General features: G+C 53.4%; 7 protein-coding genes across 7 annotated transcripts; 2 read left to right on the top strand and 5 right to left on the bottom strand.

Moving 5' to 3' along the window:
- Window positions 1–457: 457 nt before the first annotated feature.
- On the top strand, window positions 458–2,178 carry J4E83_002999 (uncharacterized protein; the record flags this gene model as incomplete). Its single annotated transcript, XM_049329939.1, has 3 exons — window positions 458–645; window positions 697–1,918; window positions 1,972–2,178. The coding sequence occupies 3 exons, from the start codon at window positions 458–460 to the stop codon at window positions 2,176–2,178; spliced, it is 1,617 nt and encodes a 538-aa protein (XP_049190435.1).
- Window positions 2,179–2,339: 161 nt separating this feature from the next.
- On the bottom strand, window positions 2,340–3,017 carry J4E83_002998 (uncharacterized protein; the record flags this gene model as incomplete). The annotated part of the gene is made up of 1 exon (XM_049329938.1): window positions 2,340–3,017. The coding sequence occupies one exon, from the start codon at window positions 3,015–3,017 to the stop codon at window positions 2,340–2,342; it is 678 nt and encodes a 225-aa protein (XP_049190434.1).
- Window positions 3,018–5,491: 2,474 nt separating this feature from the next.
- Window positions 5,492–6,148, bottom strand: J4E83_002997 (uncharacterized protein; the record flags this gene model as incomplete). The annotated part of the gene is made up of 1 exon (XM_049329937.1): window positions 5,492–6,148. The coding sequence occupies one exon, from the start codon at window positions 6,146–6,148 to the stop codon at window positions 5,492–5,494; it is 657 nt and encodes a 218-aa protein (XP_049190433.1).
- Window positions 6,149–6,383: 235 nt separating this feature from the next.
- On the bottom strand, window positions 6,384–7,577 carry J4E83_002996 (uncharacterized protein; the record flags this gene model as incomplete). Its single annotated transcript, XM_049329936.1, has 1 exon — window positions 6,384–7,577. The coding sequence occupies one exon, from the start codon at window positions 7,575–7,577 to the stop codon at window positions 6,384–6,386; it is 1,194 nt and encodes a 397-aa protein (XP_049190432.1).
- Window positions 7,578–8,992: 1,415 nt separating this feature from the next.
- J4E83_002995 (uncharacterized protein) lies at window positions 8,993–9,652 on the top strand (the record flags this gene model as incomplete). Its single annotated transcript, XM_049329935.1, has 1 exon — window positions 8,993–9,652. The coding sequence occupies one exon, from the start codon at window positions 8,993–8,995 to the stop codon at window positions 9,650–9,652; it is 660 nt and encodes a 219-aa protein (XP_049190431.1).
- A 7,387-nt stretch (window positions 9,653–17,039) lies between these two features.
- On the bottom strand, window positions 17,040–18,080 carry J4E83_002994 (uncharacterized protein; the record flags this gene model as incomplete). Its single annotated transcript, XM_049329934.1, has 2 exons — window positions 17,040–17,693; window positions 17,745–18,080. 2 exons carry the CDS (start codon window positions 18,078–18,080, stop codon window positions 17,040–17,042), a joined length of 990 nt encoding a protein of 329 aa, XP_049190430.1.
- A 3,182-nt stretch (window positions 18,081–21,262) lies between these two features.
- Window positions 21,263–25,019, bottom strand: J4E83_002993 (uncharacterized protein; the record flags this gene model as incomplete). Its single annotated transcript, XM_049329933.1, has 5 exons — window positions 21,263–21,290; window positions 21,448–21,718; window positions 21,773–21,989; window positions 22,039–24,321; window positions 24,372–25,019. 5 exons carry the CDS (start codon window positions 25,017–25,019, stop codon window positions 21,263–21,265), a joined length of 3,447 nt encoding a protein of 1,148 aa, XP_049190429.1.
- Window positions 25,020–26,057: the final 1,038 nt, after the last annotated feature.

Genomic DNA, 26,057 nt, shown 5'->3' with positions numbered 1-26,057 from the left:
TTGTTCTTGACGGCTGACCGTCCCGCGCGCCGAGGCCGACTTGACACTGGTAACAAGATGATCCGTTCATGGGCAAGACGAAGCTTGGGGTCTGGGCAAGCTACCCTTGACCCCACCGTTTTGGGCAATTTGCCGCCCACTCTACCCCATACGGCGGTTCATCCGCGCAGAGTGCCACACATTTCTCCAGTCGAATTTAACCGGTCCGCTAGACCGTTGTTCTGGAGCCAAGGTCCTCTGCGAGGATAGTATCGTGCAGGCTGGGAGGCATATATATGAAGCACCAACATGTTCAATCTATCCAGGCTCAGCTGCAATCAGCCCAACCCGACAAGTCAACAGCTTATATACCCTGCTGCCCAGGACAGTGTAAGGTTGTGTGTTTCAAAACCAACCTTCACTCATTCCCTCGTTATTTCGATTCAACAAGCAGTCTACGGACTAAGAGTCGGACGCCATGGGTCTCTACCAGAAGTTCACGCCCAAGATGGGTGCCGTTGCGAAGAGCAGATCCGACGTCGAAGCTGCTCAGGCTGAAGCTCCTCACCTCAAGAAAGTCAACTGGAGGTCCGACGCCGGTCTCCGCAAGCTCTACTTCTACGCCTTCTTCATCTGTATCGCTTCTGCGACCACAGGTTACGATGGGTAAGTCTTCCCATTACTGTTATCCAATTGACCAAAGCTAACCCACTCCAGTTCCATGTTGAACAACCTTCGTATTCTGCCTAAGTGGACGGAGTTCTTCGGCGACCCAAAGGGAGACACTCTCGGTCTCTTGACTGCTCTTTACTCCATCGGTTCGATTGCCTCGCTTCCCGTCGCTCCCTTCGTTGCCGATCGCTTTGGACGTCGCGCCTGCATTACCTTCGGATGTGTTATCATGATTATCGCAGCTTCCATCCAGGCCGCCGCTAAGAACCTCGACTACTTCATGGGTGGACGTTTCCTCATGGGTTTCGGAAACTCGCTTGCTCAACTCTCGTCTCCCCTGCTCCTTACCGAACTCTGCCACCCTCAGCATCGTGCTCGTGTCACCGCCGTCTACAACTGCTTGTGGAACGTTGGTGCCATCATCTGCACATGGTTGACTTTCGGTACCAAGCGCATTGAGAGCGACTGGTGCTGGCGTGTACCCGCTCTTACCCAGGCTGCTCCTTCCGTCATTCAGTTGGCCGCTATCTGGTTCATCCCTGAGTCCCCACGTTGGTTGATCGCCAAGGAGAGGAACGAGGAGGCTCTTGCCATTCTTGCCAAGTACCACGCCAACGGCGATGCCAACAACGCTACCGTCCAATTCGAATTTGCTGAGATCAAGGAGACTCTCCGCCTCGAGTTCCAGTACCAGAAGACCTCCTCCTACTTCGATTTCTTCAAGACCAAGGGCAACAGGTACAGGCTCATGCTCCTCGCATCTCTCGGTCTCTTCTCCCAATGGTCTGGCAACGGTCTTGTCTCCTACTACGCCACCGATGTCTACAAATCCATTGGTATCACAGACGCTGACACCCAGCTCGGTATCAACGGTGGTCTTACCATTCTCTCTCTCATCGTCTCCGTCTCATGCGCTCTCCTCGTTGATCGCGTTGGTCGTCGCCCACTCTTCATCTCTGCCACCGCAGCCATGTGCGTCACCTTCATCGTCTGGACTATCGCTTCGTCTCAACAGGAGGCTACCAAGAGCAAGGCTGCTGGTCAGGCCGTCATTGCTATGATCTGGATCTTCTCCGTCGCTTACGCGCTGGCTTGGTCTGGTCTGCTTGTCGCCTACACTGTCGAGATTCTGCCCTTCAAGATTCGTGCCAAGGGTCTCATGATCATGAACTTGTTCATTCAGATTGCCCTGACCATCAACCAATACGTCAACCCTCTCGGATTCGACAACCTTCACCCTACCTGGAAGTTCTACACTATCTACGCCGTAAGTCTTGCAACTACAATCTCTAGGATGAACTATTTACTAACTAAAACTAGTGCTGGATCTTCCTCGAGCTCATCTTCGTCACTGTCTTCTACGTCGAGACCCGTGGTCCCACTCTTGAGGAGGTCGCCAAGATCTTCGATGGTGATGAGGCTGAGGTTGCTCACATCGACATTGAGCACGTTGAGAAGAACGTCATGACTTCCGGCTACGAGAAGGATGACAACGTCCGCATTGAGCAGGTCCGATCATCCCAGTAGATGATTTGATCTCTCGTGTGTATATAATTGCTGCTTTGATTGATGTGGGATGATGGTGGTTGGATGATTTTGCTATATACCAAGTATGCATGTCCTTCGCTAGTACTAGTAATCGATATGCGTCCTCTTCTCATATTATATCCCGCTCTGTGATTTGTACATCATGCGTCAATAACGCCCTGCTCCATCTGACTAACCTCCCTTACTTGCCGCCTTGTCTCCTTTCTCTGTCTTCGTCTCTCCATCTTTGCCTTGATAGTGGCTTTGATACCCGAGCAGCACATTACTGAAGAGAATAGTGCACTTCCCATCCACAGCAGCGCGTTGATGAGGTCGCACCACACGGCTCTCTTCATGCGCCCCACATCCACGTTCTGGTACCCCTGCTCGATGTCCCCGCTTGAATAGATCGTATAGAAGAGGCCGAAAGAGGCAATCCATAAGACCGCCAAGATCCATTCCGGGATCCAAGTGACACGGTAGTTGCGTACTGTTACACTATCGATGACTAGCACCAACAGGGTAAGGCCGAAAACAACTTGCGCGAATATGAAGTCCGTCTTCGAAGTGCTTGTTGCATGGCTCAGTTCGATGGCGTAGGATATGCCCGATGCGAGTGCGAAAGCGAGTTGGAAGATACGGATGCTGAGACGGAAGAGGGATACGGCGGGCTTGTCGAGTTTGGCATTTACTGCGGACTTGAACGAGGACGGAGAGATGAACTGCGACTTGAAGTAGGGCGGTGGTGGTACGGATGGTATCGAGTGGGTCGATGAGGCCGATGAAGAAATTGTGGATGGCTTGTTGTAGACAGGCTCGGTCTCCTTTGGTTGACCCATTGCAGTTGCTTCGCTCGAGTGGAAGTAGGAAACTTTGTAGTCGACGTCGTGTAGAGAAGCGTAAAGACGGTTTAGCTCAGAGCACAGCAGCGGGTCAGCCTGAGGTTATATACATTCCGAGTGCTGACGCGGCTAGATTGGGTTAAACTCGGCGCACTACATGAGAAAGAACTTTTCGCGATAACATACTTTATTTAGTTCTGCTAAGTGGAGCCTGATAGGTGTGCCAGACATTCGTTCCTGGAAAATGCGTATCCTAAGAGAACACGAGCGAATACGAAGACTGGCGCACTAGCGTCAACATCGGAGGGAAGAACCCGCGTCGGATCAGCAACGATCAATGCGACGCCGCTACACTGATCGTGGGACCTTGAGCCACGAAAAAGCTCGTAATTAGGTGACGCTTTGGGAAGGGGTCAGTCAGGTCAGTTTTCGGAGTTTTCCTGTGCTGGAGATGCTTGCGGCATTGCGCAGCCCTCGCGGAAGGTGTTCACGCTAGAAGCGATGATGTATGCCGCTAGCGGCTGTGGTCTCTCTTAATACGCGCTGCTCGCTCAGAATACGCATTCTGGCGTCTCAACATCTTCATCAGCAACACCAACATGCAACAGGATTCGCCACTGACGGAAGCTACATCAACTTCAAGGGGAGGGTCTCTCCTGAATTCACGGGAAAGCTCTCCATACGAGCAAAATGGGAAAGTTACGACAAGAACGTCAAAGATAACGAGGAAATCTCATCGCAAGTCGCGGGCTGGATGTGTTCATTGCAAAACGCGTCGCATCAAGGTACGTACCTAGATAGTACTTGAGTATCTCGGAGACATATGCGATGTCCCTCTTGAACAAGGCTGTGGGTTTGTTTTTGTGTACAGCATGCCGACCTCAGGAGCTCTCGTTGAGAGATAAAGTTTACGCTCAACGTGCTAATGCAATACCTAGTGCGATGAGGGTAAACCATTCTGTACCAATTGCAAACGGCGGCAAGTCCGCTGCGAGTACCCGGCAACATCTATTGCCGCTCCAGCAATCAACGATTTACGACAACCCGGCGGCCTTCCACTATCTGAGATCGAACTCACATATCACTGGACGACGACTACATGCCACTCGTTGTCAGCATGGCCTGCTGGTGCTGCACGCGTACAATCGTCTACAGAGGAAATCGCGTTCAAGAATGAACATGTATTGCACCTCATATTCGCGTTCACCGCTCTCCATCTCGCGTCATGCCGGCCAGACCGCAAAGAATCCTATACTGCTACTGCAAACCATCACTACGAATGCGCGCTAGCACTCGTCACTCCAGAAATAGCCAAACTCAACCCCGCCAACTGCGATGCGGTCCTTCAATCTGTCCAACTGATTTGCTTTGTCAGTTGGGCGAGAGGACCGCAGGCTGGTGAATACCTTGCTTTCGGTAAGCACGGTAGATCGGAGTGGCTGGTCATGTTTCGTGGTATCCGCACGACGCTCGGTGCCTTTGAGATCGACAACTTCGCGAAGACACATGCACCGGCAGTCCGTAACAAAAGTCGGCTTTTACCAGTAACAGACGGGCCATTCGAGTTCGAAAGGCATCTTGAAGAGCTGAAAGAACACATCGGTATCGCGTCTGAGCCTTCTGATCGCGACGACAATGTGCTCAGCGTGGACGTCCTCCAGGAGATGTATTCGAATCGCTACGGTGGCAAGGACGGTGAATACCATGTGGCGTTTGGATGGCTCTACCGAATGAGCGATGACTTCCTCGATCGCCTCCAAGAATGCGATCCGCTGCCACTCATCATCTACGCGCACTTTGTCGTTCTGATGCACGACATGGAAAGATTCTGGTATATGAGAGGGTGGACACACCATGTTATGAGTGGAATCTTCGAAGCTCTGCCAACGGAGCATAAGCCCTGGATACGCTGGCCCATGACCTGTGTCGGGTGGATAGCACCTTGATGCATCTACCGTCCGTCTGTCGTAGGCTCAATTGACTTCTAACAAGCGTCACGTGTATGTTCAATTGAGGTGTATGTTTTAGATTGTTTTTCTGATATATGGGGCTGCTTCTCCACCACCAAGCATCGAATTCATCTCTGAAGCGTCACATCATGTCCAGACCCAAGGCAGTCATACCAAGGCAGTCATGATTCCCGCGGTTGAGCATGCTTATTCCCCTAGTGCGACCGTGGTGAAAATTCAATCAAAAAGACCCAATTCCTACTCATCGCAATCGGCCAGCGCGTGTTGTTGCCCTGAGATCAAGCGGAGCGACCGTGAGCCTCTGTTCGGTCTGACCTACGGTCAACCGCACGAGGGCCGCGTCCGCCAGCGCCGGAAGGACGATAGGGCAGACTTGTATGCATAGCAGCACGAGTATCTTCGTACCGACCCATACCGCCCAAGTGGTATGACCTATGAACGGGATCTAAAGATGAGTGTAGAAAGTCAGTATTTGTCTCACATACAATTCGTACAGGAATATTACTGACAAGGTACATAGTCGCCAGTCGGAAGATCGTAGGTGATCGCTAGCTGGGGTTGCCAGAGAAAGGCTACTGCCTCTGAGAGGGTGAACATGACCGGCGCATAGGAGCGTTGGGCGTTTATGACGTCAATGGCCGCCTCCTTCCTCTGCCTCTTCCTCTCCTGTTTCTTTTGTTGGCGCCGCTGGGCAAGGACATCTGCAGATAGTGAGGGAATGGCCCATCGTTCTTCGCCTTCGTTGATTTCAGTACCCTGCCCGCCGCTGGATTGACCTAGAGAGCGCTCGCCAAGTTTTCCGGTCGTCTTGTTCTGTAGAGCGTACTTTGAGTGGCGCTGCTCTTCGGCGTGATCCTGGAGAGCTTTTGACCTGGACGAATATGCGGGGAATACATCGTCGAGCTCGTCGCTCAGCGTCAAGTCAATGACTTCAGACGTCTGACTGGGAAAGGACTTGGCTCGGGAGCTTTCGGTAGGTGCCTGGGCCTTTGGCTGCGTTCTCATATATCGCACATCGTCTGTCGCAGTAGTGTCGTCGGCCCCCTCTTCCGCTTGCGCTGTCATGGCGTTCGGTCCCCTCTGTCGCTTGGTATGAAGCTGTGGCTGAGACTGCGACAATTCGGGATCCATTCGCGCACGTTTCTTGGTTCGCGCCATGGTGAAGCGAGGTGCAGTATCGTTATTGGTGAGACGTTATAGTGTGTAGTACGGGAAAAGCCCTCGCATTCAGACAGTTCAGACCAAGAGGTCGCAGTCGCAGTGAGTTGCGATGGTTCTGCAAGTTGTAAGTCACCCAGGTGAGGTGAGTCCCAAAATTGCCGCTTGGACCACCAACAAACGCTCGTAGAAGGCGCAACCACGTGGTAGCAGCTATTGTACGGCTATTGTGTGATCAAACCCGACCTTTTCTACCAGTCTTGGCATTGAAGTCCTGGAGTGCTTGTTTGAAGCCAGGCCAGGCGTCTCTGACCAGGGGATTGCCCTCTAGTGTTCGTAGGTAGTTTTCAGGCACGTCGTGTAGTCGCTTGCCCAGGTGAATCCCTTTGTGGAATCTCCATGTGTCTGATGCCGAAAGAGCGTTCGATCGAGACCCTTGTGCGTTCCGTGTGGGAGGCTGTCGTGGCTGCGATAGCTGAGCTTGTGTCTGTTGGGTTTGAGGGTGGTCTGGCTGAAGACGTGCCTGCCCCGGCCTGTGGTACTCGAATGCCTCCAAAAGGCACCCATGTCTTCTGTCCCTGTATTTGTATAACTGACCACCGATCATTTTGATGTAGTTTTCGTTCACATCGGTGAACCGCTTGCCCTTGTGCATACCGAACGTGAAGACGTAGTCGCGTCCCGGATTGTACTCAGGTGTTGTCGGTCCATCCGTGGACTCTTCGCTTGTGTCGCTGCTGATGCTGATGACGCTCGATCGGCGAGATGCTGTGAATGGTGCGTGGGAGATGTATGCGGCCGAATCGGCAGAGGTGTCCTCCTGGTAGAGACCGTAGCGCACTCGCGTGGTTGAGGTACTGAGTGGGTAATCGCGCAGATAGAGCTGCCTGTATACTGCGACGGCGGCTGCCTCCGTAAACATTATATCCGCTTGTGGTTGTATTCCCCGGCCGGTCGTGGGCAGTGGCGCCTGCACGTTGATCTCGATATCCTCGGCCTCATACATGTCGCCGTCGAGCAACTCATCGCCGAATTGGTCTGAGTCGGAACTGTCGCCGTCCATGTCGAGATCAAAGTCGTCGTTGCGTGAGGACCTGTAGAGGGCTTCGAAGTTGTTGCCACCAGAGGAGAGAGGTATGAAGTCTTGGCCCGATTCGTTCCTGCCATTCTTCTGCGCAAAACGTCCGCCACGTCCTCCGCCTCGCCCACCCCGTCCTGCGCCACCACGGCCTCCTCCTCCGCCTCCTCCGCCTCCTCCGCGGCCTCCACCACGCCCGCCACGTGCTCCGCCGCGCTCGCTGCGTCGAGCGTTGTGTATTGCCTTTTGCCGTGCTTTGTGTCGTATCGGGGGCGGTCCGGTTGGCTTGGACCCTCTGGATTTCCGGTTCGCAGCCGCACTGGCGCGCCGTTGCTGGCAGGGGCGCGACATTGCGACGGCGGTGTTTGGCTGTGAGTGAGTTGAGAAGAATGACGAATTCCAACTTGTGTGCTCAACGTCAGACTTCGAGACGCTCGGCCCCACGACTACCGATTCGGCATCCCGAAATTGCCCTTTCTCCCCCTGCGCACGTCCAACACCATGGACCCTGAATTTGCATGCGACTGTTGCGCACCTGGGCGCAAATTCACTGGCCTGAAAGACTCAAGCTTTGGTCAAAAAGAAGTACGAATATGAGACGGACGTTGCCCTCAACACTCGCTTATATTTGAACCCTTGCTCAACACTGCGACAAGAGGCCATGCGAACCCAAATCTCCTTGCTTTATCTCGAAAGCCGTATTGCATCTATGTCTTACCAACAGCATTCAATGGCTGCCGCCTGGATGATTACAGAGGCTTCGAACTGGCAAACGTACTGATATCGATTCCTTTAAAGCGACGCAGCGACTCGTTTGCATCAGCCGTAGGTATCCATGGATCTTTGCCAGCCTTCTTTCGCTAATCTCCAGGGCGCTCACTAGGGCGTTCAGCACGCGGAGGCCAAGCCGGTACATCCACTTGCGCACAAAGTTGACTTTGCTGAGCTCTGAGGTGTGTGTGGCCGTGGATACACAGATGCTCTCATGCGCGGTGACAATGGACCAAGGAGGCAACAACGTTGCAGTCTCTTGAAGAACAAGGGATCTTCGTTGTGGATAGGAAACATCAGAGACTTGAAACACCGAGGTCAAGAGCTCAAGCCAGCGTGGATGTGACGTATCTGCGTCTTCCTCTGTTAGCATCTCGAAGGTGCGCATGCCTTGAGGATGGTAAGGCCATCTCTACGATGATCATGACTTCATTGCGCCGCTCCCAATTTCCTGGGCCCCTCGACCCTCGAGCACCGCCCATCTCACGTAACCTTGCCCAGCGCAATAACCCGCGCCGCCCTCATGAATACATATTCTTTGCAGACCCCCACATTCCTTGCGGCTCTATGATGCACCTCATTGCACGGGGTGGATGCTTGCCGCTGACGTTGCCGCCAGAGCACTCTATTTGAGCCACCGTGCCGCAACCCCGCATATATCAGCCTTGCACAACCGCCGCATGGTCCGAGTACTCAAGCGGGATCGCCACACGAATATAGTAGCGATGAACAGATAGACAGGGTGAAGGGCGGGTAGTCCGGCGTTGTTACTCTGAAACGAAATCTCTCTATGCTTTAATAAGGTACAAGAGTACCTGCTCGTCAGCGCCTCCTGTACCTGCATTCACTCTCCCTTGCATCTTTCAGCTGGTCTTGGATCCGGTCATCCGCTCGTCTTTGCCTCACTTGACTGACTGCGTCATCAAATCTACTTCCTCTTCTCATCGAAAAAAATACCCAATACTACCAAAAGCATTCGCAAGCAGGTCTTCAAGATGCACACCAACACCTTCGCCATCCTCTCTTCGGTTCTCTTCCTCGCGCCCTCACTATGCGCAGCGCGCGTCCTCCCTCCTCAACCCCCGCGTATTCTTCCCCGCGGTGATGCACAGTCATTGCTATCGTCGTCCGCTACATCGCTGGCCGACAGGTGCACCTTCACCCTCTTCCACAAGCAACTCATGACCGCCGCCCGACCAGCCTCGACAAGCGATGGCAAGATTAACTACGTCCAAGTCGACAGTTTGGAAGACCATATGAATGGAATCACTATCGATCTCGCTTCTTCGAGACCCCGGACGGAGCGCAACTCGTATGTGAAGGTCTCTGCGACGCAGATCTTCGAGATCGATGGACTGGTGGATGACACCAAGTTGACTATCTACGGCTCCGATGGAGAAGATGCGCTGGTATTTGAGTACGATGGGCTGAAATGGGCGACGGAGGGCGGGAGCAAGAAGTTGCACCCCGAAGCATGGTGTAACACCGGTTCCTGGGCGGAGAGTGGGAATGGAAGCAGGGTATGTTATTCCTCGGGGTTCACATACGAGGACCACATTGCTAACAGTCATGTGCAGCAACGCTCAATGGAGTGCGCGTTCCCTTGCGCCAAAATCGAGGACGACGAAGAGGATGAGAGGGAAGAACTGCGGTAGATCACTTTGATTCAACGTAGGGCTCTGGGTCAGCATTCGATATGCTGCTCATCTGGTCAGAGCAAGACTCTCTGGAATTTCTTTTGTGGTTACTTTCTCCAACACTTGATACCCATCCAAAAAGAATGATAGTCACATCCAATGTGAAAGCTGTAAAGACCCGTAAGGCTAAAGCTGAATTCATTCCATTTTGAAACTACAATAGTCTAAATTCATTGGTCTGATTGAGTGATGCCAGCGTAACGAACTCCTGGAAAGCGGAAACTATCTGCACTATAACCGAAAGCCAAGTCATTGCTATCATGCTCTTCACTACCTATTCCCAAACGTCCAAGCATCCCTAGTCACACCAAACCACTCCATCTCCTCATCTGCCTTCTTTCCACACTGGCAACATCCCCCTTGCCTGCTCTCTTCCTCTTCGATCGGCATCATCATCCTCTTCTCCAACCACCTCGCCAATCTCTCATCATCGCACCCTGTAACCTTCGCAACCCCCACTCCCCTCACCCCAGTAAACAGCTTCAACACTGAATTGTCCGCCCCATCAAACATACTCTGCCAAACCTTTACCTGGAGAAACTCCGCACCAGAGAATGCGGCCGTAGCTTGACTACTGGTAAACCGGGGATCGGTATCTAGCCGTAGCTCAAGCTGCCAGCGCGTGATCTTCGCGATGCTGGTTGGAGACAAGATTGGCTTTTCGGGTAAGATCAGATGTGGAAGGGCCGTGAGAAGGGAACGGTGGGCGTGGAAGACGTGTGTTGTATATAGTAGATCTTGAGCTTCTTCGTGGATCTTGCGACATGTGCGGAGGATGGCCGGGTAGACCGTTGGAGGTCTGGATGACGTGGAGTACGTAGCGAGATCTTTGTGGTGCGGCGTGTTCGGACAGAGTAGCTCCTCGTAGATTTGGTTTCGGAGTTCTGCCGGTAGACGGAAGAGGATTGAGGTCGACTGTGGGTTCGTTGCGCCTCTTTCCCTTGTGGTTATATTTGGTGCTATTGAGACAAGAGGCTGGGCGTGTATTGCTTCGTGCGTAACTGGGATGAACGAGAATGGTGAGGTGATATTCGGCGTGCTTCCAGGAAATGGCGATGAATCATCGGTCGCATGCGTTCTGGGCATGTTGAAGTGTGCTGCGAAGTAGTATGCTGTTGCCATTCTCGACACCTTTGCTTTTCCTTCTGTCCTGGCTAGCGATGAATGGGAGATGGTCGGTTGATAGCAGTGCCGTCGTCGTTGATGTATTCCGAGGTTGATCACTCGCAATCTGCAGCTCTGGTGGGTCAAGTCGTTTGGTTTCGAAGTCGATGAATGTTCGTTCAAGATCCTATGACGGTTTGTTGTTCGTTGCTGGTATCTTGGTTTGTCTTTGTTCCGATCGGGTGATGCTGACTCGGGGAGTTGTTGCTGACGGAGGTCCGACAGTCAATGATGATACCTAGGTAAGCTTGGATCTATGTTAGACAACACTGTCGGAATGAATCAAATCTTATACAAAGCAGTTCGTGCGTGATATCGATCTCAATCACCTTATCGTCAGTATCGTCGTCTGCTCGCCGTCACGTTAAGATTCCAAGCCTCGGTCCGAAAAGGGCAAGATCGTCTGCGAGTAGCGTGAAAGTCGCGCCACATACATCGGGTATCACCCCACCGCCATTTGTTGATCTGTGTAATCGTCTCTATGGCGGTTACACCCATCGCACGATAAATTTCCTAATGCAATTGTCCGATGCCTTCATATCTACAGAGTACGTGTATCGCACAGGCAGAGCGCAAAGCTGAGTTGGCGCTTCGGTCGTAGGAACAACGCGTTGGCATGCTAACCCCACCCGCGGGGGATTACCGCCGCAGCAGGCGTCACGTGGAGGCACTAACCGCCGCCGTGATTACTAAAGGTGTCGTACCCTCATCACCCATCTCTCCTTTACTCCAAAACAGGCACCGACCAACACAGTGAAAACAATGAAAAGTTAGCACGTCGGGCTCAGACACCTATCTCTGCACGCGGTTGGGATTGCAATTAATAAGAACGGTATCACATTGACGATACAGACATATCATTTTAGTAGAGCCGGCCTACTCCCTAAACGACTCGGACGATCCACAAGGACCATACGCTCCACTCTCAGTTCATCACGCTCAGGCCGCCGTCTCCCATTGTGATCCATACACCTCCACCGTGCCTCTAACAGCATTGTCATTTGGCGCCAAGTACGGCTGTTCCGCCAGAGACGCTTTACTGGCATGGCTCGCGGAACTGAACGGTGAAGCCGCCAACGCTGGACCATTTGCCGCCAGCGTTGCAGGCTGCGCCGTCCTTGTTACGCTTCTTGTCCACGCAGACAACCTGGCAGTCTTCCGCAGCACCAAAGTTGTTCTGTAAAGGAGCCAGGCCGCAATTAGCTCGATCCTCATATCAAAGAGCTTTGAGAGACTTACGACACTGGCGCAGCAGTGCGAGCCATCCTGGAAGAGACATTGGCAGATGTGGGAAGCTTGAGCTCCGAACACGATCGTGAAGAAGACCGCGGCGACGGAGAGAAGGCGGACCATGATGACGGATTGAGAAGAGAGTAAGTTGAAGTAGAGTTGGGTGTTGAGGTGGTGAGAGAAGTATTGCTGGTTGCTGTGATATCTTCACTGCAGAGGCGAAATCACCTGCCTTTTTAAGATGTTCTCTACATCTATCACATTGTCCTGAAGGCGATGCATTTCGTTAGTATCGTGATAGCAAGACGGGTAGAGCGTTTGATTAGTTTGTTTTCGGACCTTCTCGTGTATCTCTTTCGGACCTTCTACTACCTGCTCAACTAGGTACCAATCTCGGCTTCCTTCCCCATACTGTTCTGTACACACCGCAAATTTTAACGAACTGAGAAGATCTAAAGCCTTATCGGTACACCTCTCGACGATACTTCGGTGGCCATTAGCAGTGGCCCAAGCACTGGACCTCTTAGCTTAGCGGAGCTTGTGTTTCTAAGCCAAGATAGGATTTGGTCTTCAACACGTGGTTATGATATACGAGGTGTACTTGCGCCTCATAGGTAAGTACCGTGTTCATCGCATAGCTTGGTCTATCAGAATACCCCTGAAGTCGTATTGTGTTCGGCCCTCAAAGTAGCAGGGAAACAATGGCGATAATCGTCACTCTCGATTCCACCGCTATCACCTATGAGAGAGCCCGACGCATTCGTCCGGAAGCCAACAAGGCGGCACGTATCTCTAGGCCTCTAGATATTGTGGGCTCTATATAGCACCTAGACTCGCCCTCTCCGTTCTTCCACTCCACTTCGTACCAACCTATCTCCATCTTCTTCCAGATCAACATCAAGATGGTCCGCCTCTCCGCCGTCCTCGGCCTCCTCCTTACCATGGCGGTTGGTACCCAGGCCTCTATCTACTGCCAGTGCTTGTACCAGGACGGCTCCCATTGCTGTGTCGCTGTACGTGCCTCGAACTCCGAAGGAAGAGACACATGGGACTGACCAAAATTTTAGGATAACAATGGCGGTTGCACCAGATCTTGCTTGAACGTCGCGCCGCTGTTTGAGGACGACAAGCCCTGCAATGCTGGAGGAAAACACTCTGACGTGAGCTTCTTCACCGCGCAGGGCCGCCATGCCTGCAACGACTAAGTTTGTCACGAAATCTTCGGGGGCGTAACAGGGAGGTAGGGGAAAGGACAATCAAGACAAGAAGTTGGAAAACGTATAGCGAGCTTAGAGATCATCGGCTTTGGCGGTGCTGGACAATGTTCATATAGCTATATCCTCATAATTGCATTGTCTTCTTGTTCCTAGTATAATGAGGACCTTCGCACTGGCTTCACAGCTTTTCGTATCGTCAGATGTTCGTCTCCAATTACTTCTTGTCGTGTTCATCGTTGCTATCATACTTCTCGTAATATACATGCATCGTAAGTCGTTCAAGTGCCATATATGACGAATAGTATGTCCAGATCCAAATCTGCAGCTGAAATGAAATCTAACTCTTTCTTCCATAAATTATCACGTTCCTCGTACTCACATCTCTTGTCATCATACCGCCATACCTGCCAGGCCAACCCCAACGGCGGCAACAAAGCCCTTGGCCCAACCTACTCCTTGCGTAGGTGCAGCGTTCACCACGATCGTCCGCGTCACTCCTGTCTTACCAGTGAGCGTACCCATACCGATCGATCCTACACCTGGAAGTGGGGCGTTTGTCTGAACAGGCTTGAAGTCCAGCGATATAGTGTATGGCCACCAAGTGGAATATGTCCCGCCGATCCATGTCTCGGCCCACACCACGGTGTAGAAGGGTACGTTGCTGAAAGGTTTCGCCAATCGCGTAACATCTGCACCTGCAGTTCCGGCAACATTGATGGGTGGAGCTGCCGGCGCGATGGCATTGATAGGAGGCGCAAGAGCTGGTGGTGGTATAGGATTGACGACAGGATCAACGGCGGGAACAGGTATAGCTACAGGCGCAGGTAATGCAGGCACCGGAAGCGCAGGATCTACAGAAAGAGCTGGGGCAGGTTCTGCAGCTGGTATCGCTGTAATTATGGCTGGTGGTTGCTGAACAGGCGCAGGTGCGCCCTCGACTGGAGCAATGCCGGGTCCTTGACGAAGCCTATACGACCGTTAGTACCCTGTCACATCACAATCCTCTAAATTGGGAATTTACTCAATGCCGTCCACGCCAGCGATAGATGTCGCAGTAGGCGAAACCGATGTAGGGACCGAAGCTGGGCTCGCGCCTATTGTTGTTGTAGTCTCCTCTACATCTGGCAGGTACTCAGACTCAGCGAAGAGTCTACCGCTTACGATTACCGATAAGAGAAGGACGTAGAAGTCTTGGACGCGCATCCCGTCCGGTGCCGAGAGGTGAGAGAAGGACGCTCGGCTGCTGTTGTCGAATGTGGGAATTTGAGACTGAAGCACCAAAGCCTAACCTCGAAAGCTGACAGACCGACCGGCAGATGGGATGAGATCCTAGAGTCGAGATTCACGCCAGAAGAAGAACTGCCGCAGTTACTCGCGTCGAAGTTGGGACAATATTGCGATGCCGCTTGGAATTTGATACGTATCGTACTGTACAATGGAAAACAACAGGTAAAATCTGAACAAGCCAAAAGAGCCAAAAGCCAAAAGCAGAAAACCTAGAGACGCGCGCGAGCTGCTGAAGCCAAAAAGAGCGTAGACGTGCAGAAAAGAGTGTGGTTGAAAAGCTGCAGTGTTGATACCTCGCGATAAGGATGCAAACGCAGCGACTGGACCCTGAACCAGAACAGCAGGAGCGGCTCTCCTTGCGGATAGGAAGCAACTGCCAGCATCTCCATCACGACTGCCGTCCTACATTACGGGAAGGTGTAGCTCCTGCTTCATGGCCATGGTACGCCTTTGGAGATGGCTCTAACTTACCCGATTGATCCCACGGCGTTATTTGACACCCAGACATCGTTTACGCTGCGGGTCGTCGGGCCTACGTGAAAGCTCAATGCGACTGAAAACATACTTACGAGTTCCTATTCATGTATTGTGTCCATACACCCTATCCGTGATGCAGTCCTTGGGCTAGCGTTCACTGTATACTGAAGTCGTCGGTCCTGGAAACAACGGTTAACAGATCTCGGAATCAGCCAATGCTAGTTCCATGCATGTAAGTCGAGGTCGCCTTGACAACACGGTCTCGCCGACCTGGTTCATCGCACCACCGGCGAACGCTAATGCAATGCCAAATGGAAACAAGCCTTCTCCCGCTCGATAGTGCACCCCAAAGAGAGCAAGATTGCCGCCATGCTGAAGCTTAGGTGGCTGCAAGAGATTTGAGCAACGCAGGGGGGCGCGCAAACACAAGCTTCATGCAGGATGCGAACAGGAGCAGGAGGGGATCCGATGCAGCGGCTGGTTGACAAGGGAGCGAGAGTCAAAGACGCGTGAAAGTCAGGACGAGATGAAATCAACTGTCTCCAGAAACTTCGGTGGTAACAACTTATCTCGATAGGTGTCGCATCGAGCTCAGCATCGTGTCATCTCACCAAGTGTGAAAACATCCTCTCGCCACTCTCAGCTCCCAATAGACTCGCAGCCCCACTATCACGGGAGTACCTGGGCCGTTCTCAGCAACCGCCGCTCCACCAGCATTCGAGTCCAAATTGCCGGTGTACAACGGCGCCGAGTTACAGGCCCATTACGTCACTCACTGAGCAGCTAACCCCAAGTACCGAAACGCACCGGCAGACGCCACAGCAGAAATTTGGCGCGGGTACGGCACTAGACCGCGCGTCAGCGTGCAAGTGCAAAACAACGCTGGGGAGAGTTTAGCGGTCGCAGTGGGAGGTTTCCCGGGCCTTGTAGGTTCAGTCTATAGTCGTAGTTTGAGACTCGCGTCGAGTTGAGGTGCAGGAGGATCTTCAGGCAATTCTGGCAAGCTCGCCGGATGAGCTACATGCCGCGAACATGTTCTCTGACAACTAAGTCACGGACGCGTCCCGACAGCAGGGCAAGATTTCGATAGGCTTGCATAGCGCGTCTGATTGGCGTTGTTGGTCGAGGGCTGGTCGAGACGCGATGGAGGGTCTTCCGACGCTTCCGGAGTGAGGCTCCGTTGGTAGTAGCCCGGCCAGCTCCACTGAGCAGGATATCAGCCATCGCAACTCCGATGCTAGCTGAGTAGTTCTTGCGCGTATGCAAGGTACAGTTGTTGCAAACTGGGATCTCTGCAATTGATCAGATGCAGGGCAACACCCTTTTTCATCCTAGAGTGCGTGTCAGTAATGAGATGACACAAACGACTGCAAGGGCAAAGGTTAAATTGAATTGTTTAATTTTCTTATAGCAGTAGCTGTCATGGGCTAGGATATATCGACGCATAATGGTCTAAGATGGTATCTTCCGATTCTTTTCTCTTTCCAATGCAAAAACAGGCGACGCGATGGTACGCGGCATGGGGGTATGAGGGCCGAAAGGACGGTTGTGGAACAACAGCTTCCGGCGGAGTGCACTCCGATACAATAAAGAAATCTCTGCCACAAAGGGCCGAGGTGTAAAAGTAGCCGCTGCTGGACCAGGGCAGAAGGCGTGGGCAAACGGGCTGACTGCGCAGAACCCCGTGCGAAGGGTATATACAAGAAGAGAAAATATAAAAGGGTAAAGACACTATAGGCGGTGCTGCGCCATGAGTATGTTGCTGAATCAAAGAAAATTGTGAGGCGGTGCGAAGACGGGCCCGTGTAGAAGTCGAAGTGAAAAGTGCAAATCGGACTGCAGTAGTCGTATTACTCCAAGAACGCTGTAGAAGTGGTCGTATGCTCGTAAAAGTTCCCAGCCCATGAACCCGGATATAGGGAACAAGCGCTTGTGGGAGGAAGCGGTATTAACTGTCCTGATAATGTCTATTACGCCAGCGTTAAGCTGAGAAGTGTGACGAATAACGGGACCACGATCGATAATGACTGCGCACCGAACATGCTGGTCGCGCTGCCGGTGTATGTTGTTTGGCCGGGTGTCATATCGTCTCCATCTTGCGAGAAGAAGTAGGTCTTCGCTGCCTCGGGGCCCTTGCTCTGATCCGGTGGGCTCATCTGGTTGGGGATGGCGCAAACCTTGGCCGGGTCAAATGTTGGGCACCGCTTCTTGTAGTCGTTTTGCGAGCGCTCGGTGTCGGTCGAGTTGAAGTATGACTTCATGTACGAAATGGTCATGACGGTGTCTTGATCCGGGGGTCCAGCAGACCACGATGGATCACCGTTACTCCAGTGGTTCAGGAAGATGCCGCCGCTCTCCGTGGGAATGTTCTCGGTCATCTCGTGGAGGAATACACCGTCAACGTAGAAGGCGACGCGGTTAGGGGTCCAGTCGAAACGGTACTCGTGAAACAGTTCGTCCGGACGGAAAGGGAGAGCCTTGACTTCGAAGCCGTTTGTTCCTTGAGCAGCGTAGCCGTGCGTAACGGATTCCGGGCTTTGGAGAACGAGGTTTACGGCGCCTTGGGAGTTGTTGAACTGGTGAGACAGGAACTCCATGTCAATTTCTTGCGAGTTGTTGTGGTACTGTGCTTGTTAGTCGCGTTTCAGACTGAAAAAGAGGGTGTGGGATCTTACGAAGAAGAAAGCGCCGCAAGTTCCCGAGGAGTTCGACAGCTTCATGCCGACACGGAAGCTTCCGAGTAGAGAGTCGTTGCGCATCGTGACAAGCTCAGCACCGCTAACGAGACCATCTTGATGGTCGCCGCGAACCCACAACTCGAGTCCAGCATCACCGCCATGGTCTGCATCACCCGACCAGCCCTTCTTGAACGGGTTCGTGACAATGTTTGTCAACTCCATGCTCTTTCCAAAAGGCCCTCTAGCGTTCGTCGAAGTAACATTGTATTCCTGCGGCTGCCAGCCAACCTCTTTCAAGTCGTCGGTCGAAGTATGTAAAAAGTCATTTTCCATGAGCTCTGTGAAGACGGCATAGTTCGAATCGCTTGTGCTGTTAACCGAGTAGCCGCATTCGCAGGCAGCGTTGGCTGAAAGAGGTTCACGGGTCAGCACGAGTTCACATTGGGAGCCGCAAGCGAGGAGCCGACTTACAGAAGCGGGACAAAGCGAGTAATAGTAACGACGACGTCGCGCCCCAAGTACTGCGGGACAACATGTTGAGAAGATTAGATTAGAAGCGAGTGACTGTAAAGGTGAACCCTTTGCGACGGACGGAAAAGAAAAGTAGTAAAGAGCGTGCGAGGCGGGAGTCGGGTGGTTGATGTGCAGCCGGCCAAAAGTAAAAGAGGTCGGATGGCTGATGGCAGGCAGCGCAGAGGCCGATGATGAACTGCTGGGCCCTCGTGTGCAGAAAGGCAAAGTCCGGCACGCACGCCCAAAGCAGCGCAATTACGGACGCAGGAACCACTCACGTCGCCCTTGGGGTCTGGGCACCTCCGCTATTTTCCTCAGGGATCGCCCGTTAATGCCACCGAAATAACGTGTACGAGGTAACTTTGTGGGTCGCCAGGAAGGTCCAAGTCTGGGCTAAGAGACGTAGCGCACGTCTAAGCTGCTGCTCCAGCGCGGAGTGTCAGTAGCTTTGGCGTGTCGTATGCAGGAACCGCCTTTGGTCAGCTGGCTGCTATGGCTGGGACGTGGTGGTGGCTGACTGGGAGAACTACGATGAACGCTGGAGGCGGCTGGTGAGAAGACAGGACTATCTCCGCGCGCCTCCATTCGCGCCTCCTCCGTGCCCATCCGTCAACGCTGCTGTCACCCACGCTGGGAGGCGCGATAACACATGCACCATCCCTCAACCCCCTCAGATGCTCGGAGCCACAGAGCCCATCGACTGGCCAGCGTTCACCACAGCCGTCGCACTACCTCGCCCTCCTTGATTGGCCACTGCCTTGATTCTGCCCAGTCACAATCGAGATCGCACCCAGCACAATGTCTTGTGATTATATCCAGGCGAGCGTAGTCGCAATGCCCTCCTGAATGCTTTGCTACGTGCGTCGCAAAGCTCCTATTCCAGATTCCCGAGACCAGGCACCCCCACTGCGGCCGTCTTAGACGAGTAACAGCTCACGAGCGCCATGCATCCTCTGCATCCTTTCAAGTCTTTTCCGCTCTTAGTGACAGCCTCGGGGAATAGCGAGCGTATGGCAGACCAGAGAAAACGCCCCTGCCGCGCCGTTGCTGTGCACGCCTGATTACAGGGTAACGCAATGCCTGCGAGTGCAGCAAGAAATTACCCATCGCTATCAAGCGAGCAGCAGGGGGTACGACGCTCTGGCCGCATCGATGATTACAATCTCAACCTTCTGCTTGACGAGGTGCCATGACGATGCGTGTGCTCAACATATTCATAACGAAAAATTGGTCGCATCCATAGACGAGAAGATGTGCGTCTGATTTTGTTTATTGTTGATCACCCGAAGTGATAGGCGCCAAAGCAACGCAGCACCCCTATTTCCCATTCCGGCGGACCTCGGATCCCACAATCCACAACACCAAGGCCCAGCAACATCAGCAACCCGCCCAAGCTCTTGTCATCCTCTTCGCACAATCTCAAGTCCTGGCAAGACAGCACATTGTCCACCTCGGCATTATGTCATAAGCCTGGTTGGCTGCACACTGCACCGTGCGCCCGCGTCTTCTGACAGGCCAGAAACACAAAAGCTGGGGTATGCTACCACAACGGCTGTCGTTCTTTTGGCCACTTTCCCTTGTCAGTAATCTCCCTCAGATTTGATGTGAGGATGATCCTCGTCCGGCGTCACTCGGTAACGACCGCATTGGGTCATATCTAAGACGGCACGCTCCTGCCGAGCTCTCATGGCGACTGCGCATGCCATGGAAGGATGGAAGTCTGGGGCAATTATTCCATGAGGCCGTCGCTGGGCGCCTCGGTGATCGTTGCGGGGGTGAGGTTACTGTAGCGCCTGCCTCACCTCCGATGTGTGTACCTAGTACCATGTTGCGCTGACCATTGCAGTGGGTGCGCATTAGGAAGCAGCGTTCCTAGCTCTGGATCAGTCACGATGCTCACTCACGTCGGATGGACAACATTCCTGCGCGGAATCTGAAATTTCCGCACAGGACGATCTGCCGATGAGGAACACGAGAGTATCCATCCGCGAGCACTAAAGCAGTCTGACATGTTTGCACTGGGGTGCAAAGTTTGCGTTGCATCGTAGAGTGCTAGTGCTCATCCACGCGTGTCTGCGATATGCACTACCACGCTGACGATTTGACGATGTGAGCATACCAGCCCAGATTGAGATCCTGAAGCTAGGGCGGATTGCTTTCATTCCTTCACACGCCGGCAGAAAGTATAGAGTAAAGTTCAAGGCGAGACACCGGCCAGCAGCGACGGAGAATGCCTCACCCTCTAATGGCATCCACACACGCACAACTAAACAAATGAACAACTCATCGCAGCACAAGTGACGATCCCCACCCTACAGCCCTATCGTGAACTGGTGTTTTGTTCACCGTCACTTTCGCGTCTGAGTCGCTCCGTTAGATCGGCACCCTAGCAGAAGTCAGAGTCAGGGTCGACGGCGATACGAGGTGGAAAGAAACGCCGAGCGACCTTTGCCGCTCGTCCAATAACCAGACACGAGCCCTAGACTAACGGACAAGCTACAACACGAGAAAGCGTCCAGGAATATGCTTCATACGGGACCCTGGGTCATGATACTGCATGTCTTCGCCACAATGGCTGCAGACACTGAATATAGAAATCGTAATCGCGTGTGAATTAGCTACGAACTGCAGAGATGCGCGCCAGCGACAAAAAGACATGCCGTTCCGCTACCTATGGAACAAGAAAGATTTTCCCAACCGCAAGCGCCCATCGTAATATCCCGTCCCATGAGCGGAGCTTACCGGTTCTTGCGAGACCCGAGAGAGAGGGAGCAAATTATACGCACCCGCGTGAAGCGTTCGCTCTACGCCAGCAGTAACCAAGGTGAAGATCAAAAAGCCCAACTCGTTTCATTCCATCGTTAGGGGGTGTGGGTAAACCAGAAAAGCAAACGCCGAATACCAAAAAACAACAACCAAAATACTCCAAAGATTCCTATGAGAAACAACAATGCTAGTGTTTCGTGCGAGGGGGGGTATCATCGTCATTTGTCACAATCTCATCACAAGAATCCACTCTCGGAGAGAAGCCTAAAACGCCGTTAGCCCCATCTTCTCTCCAAAAGACGCATTCATATCCCCGCTTTGTTGCTGTGTCCTCCTCTTGAAGCGGGGGTTTGATTTGAGTTTTTCTCTCTATCCTTCTAGCCCAGTTTTGGAACGATCAAAGGAGAAATAGGTAGTGTACCTTGCAATCTTTTCGTCCTCGCGTTCTCGTGGTTCGACGCTCAAACTCATCTCGTACATCTCGTGCACGTCGCCTGCAGACTGCATGTTGGTGAGGATGTAGTCTTGCAGCTCGGGCACGGGCTGTAGTGGGTATGGCACGTTCTGGTACTGCTGGATGTCGCGGATCACTTCGGCGGTTTTGGCGCGCTTTGCGAAGTTGATGAGGTTTGTGCGCTTGATCAGCGATGGGATACCATCCTCAATGAAGGTCAAGTCGGTGAGATAGACACCTGGCAACATGGATTAGCCGGTTGATGCAGGGATGCTGCTGGGGCAGTACATACCGAAGAAAGGGATACAGGGTGGATTCGCTCGATGGAGCGTATCTCGGTACTCCGCAAAATTCTTGGTGCTACCCATCAGCTTGCGCATGCTTTCCAGGGTTGCCATGGAGCGCTGGTTGACCGCGCTCCAGGTCCTGTTCAAGCGGTGAATAGGTGCTGTTCCTAACGCTGAGATGATCGAGGTTAGTGTAGAAAAGTTGTTCAGCTGCCTGCATTTCTGGTTTGTGTTAGCAATGGATGTCGCATGCACGCGTTCGTTGACTTACATCTGCGACATTGACAAAGTGCTTGATGACGATCACTCTGCGCTTGACGTCTTGTTGTGTAAGGATCATCTGTGCGACCCAGTTCGTCAACTGATTGGAGTGGAGAATAAGCGCCTTGACGTTTGCGGCCGGATCAGGTTCACCGGGGGCAAGCTTCTTCTGCCAGGTCTTGTTCAAACACTCCGTAGGGCGAATCTTTCCGTATAGTCTGGATTCGATGATCGTGAGTTGTCGGGCGAATTCCGTTGCGTCAATGTCCAGGAACTTGAGCTTCTTCATGTGTTTGGGCAGAATAGGCTGCGGCGTTTGTGCACTCAACGTGAGGACTAAGCGTTTCGTGGGCATATCTGGGCCGCGAGACCTTTGCTCCACTGATGTCATCAGTGGTGCCGCTCCAGGGGTGCTTGTTGTGGCAACATGATCCTTCGCAAAATTGTACACCCGCTGGATCAGGATGCGTGCTTCCTCGTCGTTACCTTCCATCCAGTAATTGTCGAACCAACTCTTAAGAATATTGACAACTCGGAACCGGATCGGCTTTTGTTTCTTGTCTACCCAGTGCTGATAGTCCTCCTTGGCCAGTCCATGGGGTGGTTGTATACTCCATCGTTTGACCAGCATCTCGAATAGCTCAGAAGCCGTGGTGAATGATCGATACGTAAGCAGGAAGGTGTTGTTGAAAGCTGGATCGAGACGGTCGTGACGCGTCAGTTGCTCGACAAGACCAGCCAAAGTACCACCCTTCAGCTGTGGTGGTACGGATTTGTGATCGTAGGATATTTCGCCCTCATGGTCGAGCTTCAAGTACTCGGGGGTTTCTTCGATCGCCTGCTGTGGAATAACAGGGACTTCACCGAAGAAGTCCTTGAGCTTCTTGTTGCTGTTAGCTGATCGTACTGGCTCGATCTTGCCCTCGTCGACACCAAGAGGTGTGCCTGCACTGTACGTGTCTGCCTTGGGAATGTTGCCAAGCAAAGGTCTCTCTTGTCCAGATGGCCCTCGGGTATGGTTTGGTAGCTCGCTATCGGTGTTTCTCCTTGGGTCTGCACGGCTCACAATGTCGGACAGGGGGACTGTATCCGAAAGTTGTTGCAACAGACCGTATTGCTGGGTGCACGTCGATTCCAGATCTCGGACAACTGCTCGCACCGCATTGATGCGGTCCTCAAGTGAATCACCACGTAGTTCCGCCCACTCGTCTCCCAAGGGTGCGGCTACTCCTTGACACGCAATTACGAGTTCAGATACGACGTCGTAGGCCTTTTGCTTCTGGACACTGAATTCGCTGAGTTGCTGCCCGTGAGTATCTGCGTCGAGAGAAGCGAGGTTGATCTGTTCAATGGTCGAGATCCAGGGTCGGCACGCCTCCAACACCTTTCCTGCGGCACTGCATACGTGGTCACCTATCGCTTGGTGTTTCCTATGTGATATAACTGGGTCTCTGACCATCAGTTGCTCATCCAATCGCCGGAGACTGGAAATGATCAAGCGCTTAACATCCTGCAGTCTCTCCAATACGCGCGAGTCAAGCTTGAGAGTTGGTTCAACGGAGGGCTCATAGTCGTCCTGGTCAGAGTACATGGAATTGTTGGAGTCATGGGTGTCAGTTCCGTTATTCTGCCAACTGCCTCCGGTGGTGTTCCCGGCTACAAATCCAGGCACGAGACGGGGAATCTCTTCTCCGCGCTGCTGGCGTGCTACTTCGACAAAACCAAAGACTCCGTTGAGGACGCCCTCTGCTTCTTTCAGACACTTGGAATAGGAATCGGGGGGAGGAAAGTCGGAGGCAGCGATATGCGAAGACAGCACCAACTTGGAGAATCGCGACATGGTCTCGCGGAAGTGAGGGTACAAGGCCTTATTTGTAGATATGATAGAGGGGTTGCCGGAGTGGTTGTCCGTGGTCCCTGAACCAGCAGCGAGCAGCAAACGCAGGTGGTCCGAAACGTCCTCGGCGCGCTTCACAAACTCAGACCTGTCGCTATTGTTGATAGCCTGCTTGTAGCGCTCTATGGCGCGGCGCATGTCCTCCACCATTCTGTTCCAGGTGAGAGGAACCGGGCTCACGTCGTCGTAGAACTTGCGCGTTTGAGTTGTGGTGCCGTTCGACCCGCTAAGAGCTGGGCTGTTCGCAAAGGAAGTGGCCGTGGTGCCGGTGGGAGGCATGGTGGAAGAGGCTGCGAAGCTCATGCCGCTTTGGTCGTAGGACCTGCCAGGGTAGCCCGCGTTCATTGACTCCATCGAGGTTGCCGATGAGAGGCCATCGGACAAGCGCTGCCTGTGCTGTGGTACAGTGTCAGTACTCGCTCCACGTAGAGTAGCGCAAAACTTACGCGCGAGCGGAATGAGCCCTTCATGCCGGGCCCTTCCAGGTCGGACGCTGACGTCTCGTCGTCGGTGTCCTCCATGTGGTAGCCGGAGCCTGACGCGAGCAGCTCAGCTGGCGGTCGCGACATGTCGGGGATGAAGACATCGGTGCGGTTGCGTGGGCCGCTCTCGTTCGCAGAAGGCGACTCGAGGGGCAGCTCCATTGTGCTGACGCCCGTCAGGGTGTTGAAGTAGAACAGCATGCCGTCTGGCGTCGCCTGGGGTATCCAGAACGCGGCCTCCTCCTCTTTGTTGTGCGGCACATTATTGCGCTCGAGGGGCAGGATGGTGTCGTTCCCGCCGCTCAGCGACTCCCCGTCCGACGTGTCGAACTCGCCGCCGCCCGTCGACCGCGTTTCATGGTCGTCGTCGGCGTCGATGCCGTCTCTGTCGCTCTCGATGTCCTCGCTCGGGCGCTGCACGACGGCGCAGTAGTTGCTCGGGAACCAGCCGCGGACACCGTGAATGACTCCGTCCCACCAGCCGCTCTCGAGCTGGGTAATAACCTGTATTATGTCGCCCGTCCGGAAGCTGAGAGATGTGCGGTCGTCTGCCTGGTAGTCATACAGGGCGCGCACATACATGCCGCCCGCGTCCGTGGTGCCGAAGCTCATGGCGTTGAACGAGTCTACGTTGTTGGCGCGACCGGCGTGTGGGTGGAGGAGGCAACAACAGCCCAGGCGCGAGTACCCCTCTGCTCAACCCAGGGTTAAAGTAGACGCGGTCGCAATGTGGGCCGACTGAGCTTACGCCTTCGAGGATGTGTATTAGAGCCGGGGGTTGCTTGATTGGACTAGAGGGGACCAGGCAATGAGGAGCCTGACGTTCGCGCTTAGCTGAGCCGGAGCAGCGAATCCAGCCTCGTAGCAAGCTCTCTCGTGTGATTATGGTTGAGCAGAAGAATGGGCTCGAGCGAAAGAAACGCAACACCAGGGTGGGCGTCGTGAGCAGCGGTGGAGTGGGGACGCGCTGTGCCATCCATGGATCACGTGTTGGGCGTTGGATAAAAGCAGCTAACAATGTGTCAAGAAGACCCGGACCCGTCCCAGGAGGATTATTCTCGGAATCCGCCAACATGCTACATATTGCTCTCCATGCACATCTATTTGCCCTGCCGACCTGCAGCCGTTTGTGCATGTACTCAGTGTAGCCAGATGGTAAGCGATGGTCCCTGAGCGGGCACATCTCCATGGTTCACGCCGCAGCTGTCAACGAGGCTGTCGTGGCTGTCTACACCGACCATGCATGCTATACATATGCCATTGATAATACGGCCCCACCGGGCCCTCATTGTGGTACGCAACAGCTATTGACGCCGCAGAGCCTGGCGATGCAGCGGGGACGGTGGACTTTCAGTCAGTTGTCATCTAGAACACTGTCTGACTCGTTGCATATTCTCGGGATTTTGCGCTATGAAACGTGGTCCTCCAGGATAGCGAGGACTTCCCTCCCGTTGCGGGCGGATACCGGCGCATCGAGCATTGTGCGACCGTCTATCTTGCACCACCTGTAACGTTTTGCATCTACCGACCCTACGCATTTCGTTTGCACGGGATGTCACTCGATGCCCCGCAACTCAGCGGGGGACCTTTGCTTGTTTGTGCTGCTACTCGTCTGAGCCTCTAAATCCTTCGAACAACAGGCAGCGACTG

This window comes from Alternaria metachromatica (assembly GCF_023757995.1).
Source record: "Alternaria metachromatica strain BMP 0045 chromosome Unknown scaffold_5, whole genome shotgun sequence".
Taxonomy (NCBI): domain Eukaryota; kingdom Fungi; phylum Ascomycota; class Dothideomycetes; order Pleosporales; family Pleosporaceae; genus Alternaria; species Alternaria metachromatica.
Note: the sequence above shows the minus strand (reverse complement) of the source record. Positions and strands in the feature narration are given on the sequence as shown.